Raw genomic sequence first — 12179 nt, 5'->3', positions numbered from 1 at the left:
AAAATTCAAATAAAGGTCAATGTTATGGTTATAATTACACAAGAAAGATCCTTAAAAAAAAAAAATTACACATGAAAGAGTAACCGAGCAACAAGTTGTACTGCTAGGTCATTAACATTTTTTAAAGGATGACATTTAGAATGGAGAATCAAATAATTTTCTATCGATTGGGACATAGGAGTATTTATACATATATAAGAAATTATGGATTAGATGAGACCATTTGGCTGTGTTGTATCTGGGTCGTATGGAATGAAAGGAACCAAAGACTGTTTTCTAATAAAGTTCAATCAATTTCTCAGCTTTTGGAAAAGGTTAACGTTACTTCTCTTTATTGGCTGAAAGCTAAGAATGTTTGTTTTCCTTTTGGATACTATATGTGGTGGCAGCAACCCCTTGCTTGTTTGGATATTGACTAACCGTTTCCACCTTTTTGTTGTTTCAGTATTGATTTTTGTAACTTTGTTCTACTTCTTTTAGCACTCCTTGTGCTAGAGAGTAGAATTTGTTGTTAATATATCTCATTTTTGCTTGTTCAAAAAATAAAGATGAGACCATTTGTTTTGTTTTTAGATCATCAAGATTAAAATTAAATTTTGAATTTCAATGACACAAACATGAGATCCTATAAATTATAAGTACTCATAAAACATTGACGTACTCATATCAGATACATACTCGATTTCAATACATGTACAATACTTGTGGGTACTATTTTTTTCTCATTGTTCCACTACGCGTTAAGTTTGTGGCTTTCTTGTGTATTAATGTAATAATATATAATTATAGAAAATACTTTTGTATTTGAGTTTTTATAACAAAACACAATTTTCATTTTTTAAGCTTTTATTGTTAGTTGAACCATGTGACTCTCTCATCTTATTTTATATATTAAAAAAATATTATTTTTTATCTGAGGAATATACCTCGAACCTTAACGAGCGCTACAAGAATTCTTTGATATTGGTTCAAGATTTATATTCAAACTTGTTTGCTTCCATGGTTTGAATTCTTCTCTTATATGGTTAGTTGTACCCTAGTTATACAATTGCTCATGACGTTAGTTTTTTTTTAAAAAAAAAATTACGTCTTCTCTCTGTTAGTTTTTACTCGTTTATTTCATGTCATTATTCGTTTTGATCTTGTTGTGTTGGTTTCTCCTCATTCTCTCTTATTCCTTTGTGGCAACCCTTCTTTCTCCATTCCAACAAGAATTACCCATATGGTAAAGGTGTCGTCTCTAACACACGTAACCAAGCTATTTAGTTGAGTTTGTAGCCAAAGCTTAATCGTCCCTTCAAGATTCAGAAGTTGTACATCCCTGTTCACAAATTTCTCAATTCCTATGAATCTCATCACAATGGTGACACGAGATCCACTAGTGGAACTAAAGTAGATTCTAGAATTTTAGGATTGAATTAGAAAAACTATAATAGAACCAAGAAGGTATTAAACTGGGTTCAAGTGCTGATCTAGATATTCCCTTTTTTCAAGATTATCGTTATGCCTAATAGTGTTGCCTTTCGTCGTGTGCTTGCTTATCCACCCTCTTTAGGTGAGGTATTCAGTCACATCATTGAGTTGGATGTCGTCTTTTACATCAATGGGCATTTGTTTGGATGAAACAACAATACTTGTTCATATCCGCTAGTGTTTTGTCCTTTAGTTGTTTTGGGATTTTTACTCCCTCTTCCTTGAATTCGGAGTTTGCATAATCCAACAAGATGTTTTCTCTTGAGGAAATCAAAGGAGTGTACTATAGGAATTTTCCCATTAACAGTCAGAGCTCGTGATTCCTACATGTCCTAGTTTTGTCCGACCTGGTTTTGTTTGTTTTCCCTTTTGCATTGGCGACATTCACCTTTTCCATGTATTGGATATAATTTATGTCCATAGCTAGAACATTGTTGAACGATGGGTTTTCTTGTAGTCTAACCTTTCGTGGACTTAGACCCTTATCACAGTCCTTGTTCGAACATGAATGTTTTCATTTGATCGTTAGTACCTTTGACCAACACTGCCTCTTTGGTGATATTGTCGATGTATCCTCTAGGTGCTTCACTATTTGCTTGGACGATATTTATTAGGGATGCGACCAATTTTGGTTGCTTGCGGGACACAATGAATTATCTTATGAACTGTTTTTGATGGTTGACTATGCATCAATGGAACAGAAATGAAGACTTTTAAACTAGGCCATAATTCTCTTCTTGATAGCGAGCATAAACAAAGAGCATAAAAATCAATCCCTATAGAAAATCAAAGAGCAATAAATGATATAATAAAATAAAACATCTCTTCGCAATTCGACCAGAGGTTATTGGTTTGAGTATAGTTACCCATTACAGTCTTTCTCGATTTGAAGTATTAGTATATGCAGCTACGCACATTATAATAAGGTTAAGAGAATGTTAGGGATTGGTTCGTTCATTGTTTAAAATACTAATCGTTTAAAAGAACGCGTGCACAGAAATGCCCGATTCACACGAAACAAAATCAATATAGAAAAATGGTGTTAGAGATTGATACATTAATTGTGATGGTCTAAAATGGGTTGAGAAGATGATTATGATTTAATTAAGGTATTATAAAATTCCACAAAAAGAAGAGAAAGAGAATAGCCATAGAAAAAAAAGAACTAAAATAAGACTATAGTATATAAATACCTTAATCCTCCTTTTTCTCTTCTTCTTACATTATTTTCCACATCACAGACACACACAAATCATTCTCTCTTCTTTCTCTCTCTGCACAACCAAATCTTCCTTCCTCCAATGGCCGATCAACTCACCGACGAGCAGATCTCTGAGTTTAAGGAAGCTTTCAGCCTATTCGATAAGGATGGCGATGGTATCGTTTTTCTCAGATCCTTTTATTTTTTTTGCTTTTTTTCTTAGATCTAAATTTTTTATTGAAGTGTTGTTGTTTTTCTCGATTTTGTTCACAACCCATGATACCCTTTTGAAGGAATTTTGATAAAAATTGACACTTTTTTAGATTTGTTTTTAGGGTTCTTGTTTGACTTTTTGGTTTGATTTTTGTTTTTATTCATGTTTTTGATGAAATTTGTTCCATTTCACGTTTTTCTCTTGTCTGATCAATGTTTTATGCGATCTATTATGTTGTTATGTCATGTGTTTTTGTGTGGATGGTTTGTTTGATTTTTTAGGAATGAGTATTTGCAATTGTGACTTGAGATTTGATTTGTTTTTGTTGTTTGATTTATATAAAAGGATTGTTTTTTTGGAGATGAATTTTAGTTGCATGTTTGGATTTGTGATTGTGAATGACTTAATATGGAATTTCTGATTGTGAAAGATCTATGCCAGAATGAAATAGCAATCAAGTGTTTGTGATGGCATTTTGCTTTTATATTTTTAGTATTGAATTAAATGATTTGCGTTTCTCTGATCTTATTGATTATCCGTGTTGATCTGTATTTGGATATAATTTAATTGATAAGCTAACATGTTTATGACTCATTACATTCGAGTCAGGCTCTCGTAAGTTTTAATGTTTTTTTGGAAACTTTTGTTTTGATCGCAAAAATAGAATGTATAGTTTGAGAAGAAAACTATGTTTTCAATTGCGGAAAATGGCGCCTTTTTCAAATTTACACGTGCTACAGTAGCACTGCCTTTAGTACCGATCTAGCTAATAGTATTATATGAAAAGCTTTGTATTTTTCTGATCTTATTGATTACCGTATCATTGTTGATGTGTATTTGGTTAAAATGTATTGATAAGTTAACATCTAATATTATGTTTATGTTTATCTCTCTTTCATGTGTACATTCCTATCATGCAACTGTGAGTTTTGATGTTTTTCGGAAACTTTTGCTTTGATCGAAAATAGAAAGTATAGTTTGAGAAGAAAACTATGTTATCAATTGCAAAAATAGCGGTCCGTTCAAATTTTTCTATGCTACAGTGGCGCTGCTATTTTACACCACTCTAGCTAATAGTTGACAACATTTTTATACCAAATCTCGTATCAAGCTGTCTTGCAACAACAGCGGCTTGTTAAAATGCTGTCTTGGAACAACATTAATATTTTGATATGCGATTTAGTAGAATGCGGGCTTTTAAAAACAGCGGTTTATTAAAAGTTTATGGAAGTGTTATTATGTTTCTCAATTTTGTTATAATTCTGTTTATTGAAGGACGGCGATGGTATCATTTTTTTTAATTTTTTTTCTTAGATCTGATTTTTTATTGAAGTGTTGTTATGTTTCTCGATTTTGTTCACTTAGTGTTACATGTTTGGATTTTTGAATAACTCAATAATCAATATGGGATTTACCCCTTCATGTCTGTGTTGTGCTGTTGTGCATTTTGGTCACTTTTTTGTGGAAGATCTCTTTGAGAATGAACTAGCTATTAGATGGTAACTATTTGTTATGGCATTTTGCTTCTTACATTTATAGTATTCAATTAAATGCTTTGTGTTTCTCTGATCTTATTGATTATCGTTGTAGGTGTGTATTTGGGTATAATTTATTGATATAACACGTAATATTAGGTTTATCTCTCTGTCATGTGTACATTCCTGTCAGGCTCCCATGAGTTTTAATGTTTTTCATAAACTTTTGCTTTGATTGAAAATAGATAGTTTGAGAAGAAAACTATGTTCTCAATTGCAAAAAATAGCGGTTTTTTAAAATTTTGCTATGCTACAGTAACAGCATTTTGATCTAAAGTATACGTTCAATGACTTATAAACTTTTGTCATGTATGTCTTATAGGGCTGAATCACTTGTTTAGGTTTTAACTGGTTGCTCAAAATACTGCAGGTTGTATTACTACCAAGGAGCTCGGGACTGTGATGAGGTCGCTAGGCCAGAACCCAACTGAGGCTGAATTGCAGGACATGATCAACGAGGTTGATGCTGATGGAAACGGTACCATTGATTTCCCTGAATTCCTTAACCTGATGGCCCGCAAGATGAAGGATACTGATTCCGAGGAAGAGCTCAAGGAAGCTTTCCGTGTGTTTGACAAGGATCAAAATGGTTTCATCTCTGCAGCTGAGCTCCGTCATGTCATGACAAATCTCGGAGAGAAGCTGACTGATGAAGAAGTTGACGAGATGATTCGCGAGGCTGATGTTGATGGTGATGGGCAGATCAACTATGAGGAGTTTGTCAAAGTCATGATGGCTAAGTGAAGGGACAAATCACAAACCATAACTAAAATTTGAAAAGCACATGAACAGAAAAGGGACAGGGCAAATGAGTTTTGATGCGAATCATTATTATTCTATTTTCATTATTAGGACATGTTTTATTTCGGGTCATTAGTTTTTTGTTGGTCGGTTTGTTTGCTTTAATTATTGCTACTGCTCATTATTGGTATTCTACTTGTTTGCTTTGTCCCTTTGCTTAAGTAGTTTGGATTAGTTGTGTCCCACCATGCATTTGTACTTCCTTTTTCTTCCTTTTTTGGTTACCATTTATGAACATGGAACAATTGCTTGCAATTTGTGCTTTTACATGTGGGTGATTAGTACAGGTAATACCATCTTATGCTAGTTATCAATTGTTTCTGTGATTCCTCTTGAATCACTGTCATGAAGTTGAACGATTTCATAGGTTTTTCTTCTGACTGCCATATCCAATGGTGGTTTCGTTGCACCATGATTTTGTTGAAGCTCAAAAGTATAGTTTTGACAAAAATCATGATGGCACAATGTTAATATGCTAAATTTACTAGCACATAATATTGGTCCAAGTAAATTGTGAATTTACTACAATGTTATGATTATTCTTTTCTACAGATTGGACTGTCTTTAGCAAGCTATATTTTTCTTTCACTTATTGTATGTGCCTCTATTGAATATTTGTTTCCCTGTCAAAAACTTAAAAGCTCAACAAAGGCATTAGTTAAATAACAAAATTTTATTAGCTTGCAGTGTCTCTACCCAAAATTGATACACCTTTCTAAGAATTAGAATAAGAAACAAATTTAAGTTTCTGACATCATAGCAATTAACAAATTTTCGTGACAACACAACAGGGATCTAAAATATTTCTTTAAGAAACAACAGTTAAAGAATTTTGTCAAACATTTCCTCAAAAAACAATTAAAGAATTTCATTAAAAATTAACCTAGGAAATCTTAACCTAGACCATCAAGATGCGTTGACTGTTGGGTCAAGATGCACAAATAATGAGGAACTTTTCCCACCCAACATTTTAAAAAATCACGTATGTTTTCATAACAAGACTTTTGACTTGTTTTGAAATGTAATTTTAAATGGCAAACATAGTTTATTTTTTCTTTCAGATTTGTATGAAATCATCTTAGAGATGGAGAAAGTTTCTCCAAACAAATAAGGCGACACAAGGTTCCCTCACATATACTTGTGGATGGACTGAATGTTTCTAGAGTTAATTATTCGTTTTAAATTTCCGGATCACTAATATTTTGCAATGTAAATGGCAATATTACTCATGACTTGGAGGTATTGCAACATTTTTTTAAAGATAAAGATATTAGAGAAACTAATATGATAGGATATATACCGATGACGAGAGAATACGACAACCGTTAGATATTTGCAGAATCGTTCTACCACAAGTAAATAACCTTTTACATATGTGATTTTTAAGGCAAGGAAAAAATATGCAAAAGAGCTCGGTCATATGATACGTGCTCAAAGGTTAGAAAACTTGTTTGATATGATGAGCGTATTAGGTTAGTTTTAATCCAAGACCACAAATTCCTTATTCTTTTAGTAAAACCATTTTTCTTTCTGCAATCTTCTTCCATAATTCAAACATAGCAAATTTTTCTTCTTCTAACAAAAACAAATGCTGCAAAACCCAGTAAACCACTTTCATATCCAAAAACAAAAAAACAATAAAATCACAAACATACTGCACATAACATGTACCCTACAAACTCACCAATGGATTTAACATTGGTGATAGATTTTTTGCTCAAATTACCTTATTTTTATATCCCAAATCTAAATATTTTGTCACACTATAAATACATCCCCTCTCTCTTTCTGCAATTAGGATGATGATGATGTTACAGAACATATTCGTTACTAACAACAACAACCTCAAATCTTGTAAAAAAAACAGCCATTCCCTTCTTCACTTATAATTACTCTTGTCTTGTTTTATAGAAATATCAAGATTTTACCCATTCTGAATTTTATTGAATTAAATTAAAATGTTTTATTATTGTTTTCTATTAAATTAAATTAAAAAAGTTATAAGATTTCACCCATTCGCGATTTGATAGTTGTCACATAGAACTTTTTTTTGGTGTTGAGTTGTCACATAGAGCTTAACAACAGGATCCTAATGGAGAATACAAAAAAAAAAAACTATTTGGTGTTCACGGTGTATAATAACAACCATAAAATTTTAATATTCAACAACTAAAATAAATATTTAGACACGTCCACCGTCGGAGATCTATCAAGCTCTTCCGTCCTAATCTGAGTGTTTACTTGGATGATGATGGTACGTTCATATGAGATCTTATTTTTACTAGGAAGAAAATTAAGAAGATTATTCTATAAAAAATAATCATTTAAGAGGATTATATGCAAGAAGACAAGTATAGTTCGTGTAAATAAGTCTGGTGCCTCTTGTTACATTCCTTTATTTAACTTACATTACTTTCACTCACATCACATGCAACAAAGTAGAGTGTCATCTCATTGAGCAAAGCAACGTGTAAAAGATGAAACTCCACAATGGTAGAACTTAAATCATTAATGGTTGACCTGGATAGCTTGACTTTGTAACATCAATAAATAGTGGTCAAATTTCACTGAAACATATGTATAATAACCAAAAGTGTCACCTTTATTATTTATCATAATTCTTCCTCATAATTTTTTTAAAAAAATATATATTATTCATATTTGAAAAATTGTAACAACATATATGTTCTTAGTATTTATTGTTTTTTTTTTTGAAGAAATGTTCTTAGTATTTATTGATATATAGTGATATACTTGTATTAATATTTTTCAGTATAATATATATTTTTTTGAGGGACAGTATAATATATTATTAACGATAACTAAAGAAACATAATTACTGTTTTTTTTTATCAATACATAAATTTTATGTTCTATAGATATATTTAGAGGATTTAAAGGATGTTATTCATATTTTAGTTTTTATTTTTAAAGTATGTGTACGTTTTTTTTGACTAAATTAAATATTAGTATTTTATTAAATAAAATTTATGTTTAATATTAAGATTAAATAAGAAGTCTACTAAATTTAGTGCAAGAGATTATGATTATAATACTTTAAACATCTTTATAAAAATTCATTCAAAAATGTGAATGATATATATGAGCTGACTTAAAAGTAGGACTAAAAGTTGTGACACAAACTATTTGGGGACCAAAAAATGTTGAAATTTTTTAGAGAGACTAAAAACAAAATTTAAGATATTTATATAGATATAAAACTTGTTTTTTTTTTGTGGTGGCTGGGGCTCGAACCCCGGACCTTCCATATTTTATGCATTGTCCCTTGCATATAGATATAAAACTTGTTTAACCCTTAATTAATACTAATTTCTTGTTCTCCATTTTAAAAAATATTAGGAAAATTATGATATATTAACACCAATTAAAAATATAAATTTAATTTATATACATTAATGTAAAACTTTTTTGCACATGTGTCCACTCATATTTCATCAATTACACATTTTTGGCAAAATTTTATCAACTAACGTAACAATGTGCGATATCATGGGTCACTTAAAAAAAGTGATATAGATGTGATATTATATAAAAGGTCTTGTTAACGAGTGTTCTAAGAGCACTCATTAAAGATACTTTAAAAAACTATGAAAGTTACTTTTTTGACAAGGAATACTTCCAATTGACATATGGAAATGACAATAATACCCCTGGCGGTAGTTAACAACCGCTGGTAAACACGCCGGTTGTTAACTACCGCTGAGTGCCAGCGGTTGTTAACAACCGCTGTGTTCTACGATTAAACAACACCAGCACCCTCATTTCTTCATTTTCCAGAAACACAAACACTATCAAACTCTCTTCCAAATTTCTCCATACTTCAATTGCACGAATTTGAGCCCAATTTCTTCAATTAGATTACAAGTAAGTTCTCTTCCTCTTATTTACATGTAATGTAGTTTGTTTAGGGTGTTAGTTTTGATAATTTTGAGCAAAATGTTAGTTTTAGGTAGTTTTAGGTTAGGTTAGAAAATTGAAAATTATGCATGATTTAGACTGTTTGATGGATTGTTTATGCTGCAATTGTTGTTTAGAGACAATGTAGGTACAATGTAGCCCTTTAGATGTTCAAGTAACACTACTTATGCTCCTAATTTAGAATGCACATAAGGTGTTTGATAAAATGCATAAGTGAGGAAATCTTGCTTTTTTGTGTAATTTTTTTTCAAATATGTTTAATTTTATAATGTATATATGTTGTAATTATTATAAGCTTGGATTTTGACATTTTTTGGCAAGTTTAAGTATGACATAATGTGGTATGTTATATAAAGTATGATGAATGTGTTATATTAAATTTTATGAATGCCTAAGTTTCATTTTTGATATGTTACATTATTCAATTTTTTTTTTTGATATGTTACATGTTACTTGCTATGTTCAATGCCTTAAAAGTTTTAAATACATTGTACGAATGCCTATGTTCGCCTATGTTCAATGCCTTAAGTAAATGCTTAGATACATTGTATTCTTAAATACATTGTGAACTTATTTATGTTTTTTAAAATTTGTTTTGTACAGATATGGCTAGGGATACAGATGAGCAGCAGCGGGTTATTAGAGAGGATAGGATGCGGAGAGGTAAAGAGGCGAGTACCGCTAGTGCTCGGAGAGAAAGAGGGCTGATGACCCGTATGTCCCTAAGCCTCGGAAGCGCAGGGACCCGAGGATTCATGGAGAGGGCTCACAGTCACAGGCACATGTGGATGACTCCTCCCAGGTGGTTGATCCGACACCAGCGCATGATTATGCTGGGTATGCGGATGAGGGTTTTGCTGGATATGATCGGATGGAGGAGGAGAGAATGTTTTATTAGCCGCCGCCGGAGGCCGAGGCACATGATGAGGAGATGGGAGATGATGAGGGGGTGCTAGAGGATGTTGTGGCAGATTATATGGAGGCACAAAATGTTATTCCCGAGGGTGAGCCTGAGCGTCAGCCTCAGCCACGACGAGGTGGTCGTGTTCGGCGGATACCACCCTATCCTGCTGGAGAGGCTCCCTTTCCTGGAGGACCTCAGACCTTGGCATTGTTGTCCGACTACTCGAGGCATGTGGCGAACCCTCTTTGGGTGAACCACAATAATGTAAGTGTTTAAATTGTTTAAAATTCTTTAAATGTTTTAATTAATTATATTAGGTAGCGTAAGTGATTTACTTAATTAATATAACGTAGCGTAAGTTGTTTAATTAATTAATATAACGTAGCGTAAGTGATTTAATTAATTAAAATTAGGTAGCGTAAGTTGTTTAATTAATTAATATAACGTAGCGTAAGTTGTTTAATTAATTAATATAACGTAGCGTAAGTGATTTAATTAATTAATATAACGTAGCGTAAGTGATTTAATTAATTAATATAACGTAGCGTAAGTTGTTTAATTAATTAATATAACGTAGTGTAAGTAATTTAATTAATTAAAATTAGGTAGCGTCAGTTGTTTAATTAATTAATATAACGTAGCGTAAGTGATTTAATTAATTAATATAACGTAGCGTAAGTTGTTTAATTATTTAATATAATGTAGCGTAAGTTGTTTAATTAATTAATATAACGTAGCGTAAGTGATTTAATTAATTAATATAACGTAGCGTAAGTTGTTTAATTAATTAATATAACGTAGCGTAAGTGATTTAATTAGTTAAAATTAGGTAGCGTAAGTTGTTTAATTAATTAATATAACGTAGCGTAAGTGATTTAATTAATTAAAATTATGTAGCGCACATAGCCCGAGATATTGCGGCCAGGCATGGCGAGATGACCAAAGAGGAGGTTGTCCAGGAGGTCTTGCGGATAGTTAGTGCTACTGAGCCTGTCCTTACTTATCAGATTTCCAGGCGGCGCAGGGGGCAGCAGAGGCAGGCTAGGCAAGGCTGATTAGTATTAGGATTTACTTATGTATTTTTTGAGTATGATGATCATGATGTATTATTATGACATGTTCCGTACATTTTCCTATTTTTATGACATATACGTACGTTCGTTTTATATTATTTCTTGCATTTTAATTTTACCATGTTCCTGTTAAATATTGGATGAATATGTTTAGGTATTATTAGATGAAAATTTTAGAAGAATTTTCAATTGGTTATTTGATAAAATTTTTAGATGAAAATGAAAGTTAAAATTGGTTAGGAAAGACACAAAATAAGGAAGATGAAAATGAACTTCTAGAAAATGGGCAAGCACGTAGCGGCAGTTAACAACCGCTACATTCAGCTTCGGCGGTAGTTAACAACCGCTGGCACTCAACGGTAGTTAACTACCGGCGTGTTTTCCAGCGGCAGTTAACAACCGCTGGGGGCATTAAGGTCATTTCCATGTGTCAATTGGAAGTGTTCTTTGTCAGAAAAGCAACTCTCAAAAACTATTCATGAAAACGCTTAATATTTTAATTTCCAATGTATTAATTACATAAATTTTCATAAAAATTTACTACTATCTAAAATTCTTAAAAAATGTTTTTAGGACACTCGTTAACATTACTCTTATTTAAATACAAGTTTGAAAGACTTATGTCTACAAATATTTAAGATGTGTTTGACCCTCGTTTTTTGGAACTTCTCTTCTCCTTAAATGGAGAAGTTGGACCACACGAAATTTTTAAAAAGTTCTCACAAAATAAGTAACTTTTTTTTAATGAACAGAAATTGGTCAAAATTAGCTTATTATTTTTTGCATGATAACGTTATCTGTTTATTTTTTACGGTGACCTTTTTTCTTTGTCTGTTAGTGTTGCTTTTGCTTCATAAAATTTCAACGTGATTGCATGATTTCCTTGTACAATTTTATCTTATATTATACTCTCTTAAAAAACTTTCTTGTATTATCAAGAAAATATTCAAGAGACTTATAAGCTTGTAAAGTAGCTTTAATGCTACAAATAAGCTTGGCCAAGTGCTTAACCCTTAAGATGCAACTATTATTATTGGTA

The 12179-nt window shown here is 31.8% G+C and overlaps 1 protein-coding gene across 1 annotated transcript; it reads left to right on the top strand.

Moving 5' to 3' along the window:
• Positions 1–2693: 2693 nt before the first annotated feature.
• LOC146924585 (calmodulin) lies at positions 2694–5479 on the top strand. Its single transcript, XM_085709541.1, has 2 exons — positions 2694–2850; positions 4794–5479. The coding sequence occupies exons 1-2, from the start codon at positions 2775–2777 to the stop codon at positions 5165–5167; spliced, it is 450 nt and encodes a 149-aa protein (XP_085565667.1). The 5' UTR covers positions 2694–2774; the 3' UTR covers positions 5168–5479.
• The last annotated feature ends 6700 nt before the right edge of the window (positions 5480–12179 follow it).

This window comes from Medicago sativa, chromosome 5, assembly GCF_051527215.1.
Source record: "Medicago sativa cultivar Bolivia chromosome 5, Bolivia_mono, whole genome shotgun sequence".
NCBI classification, from domain to species: Eukaryota; Viridiplantae; Streptophyta; class Magnoliopsida; order Fabales; family Fabaceae; genus Medicago; species Medicago sativa.
Note: the sequence above shows the minus strand (reverse complement) of the source record. Positions and strands in the feature narration are given on the sequence as shown.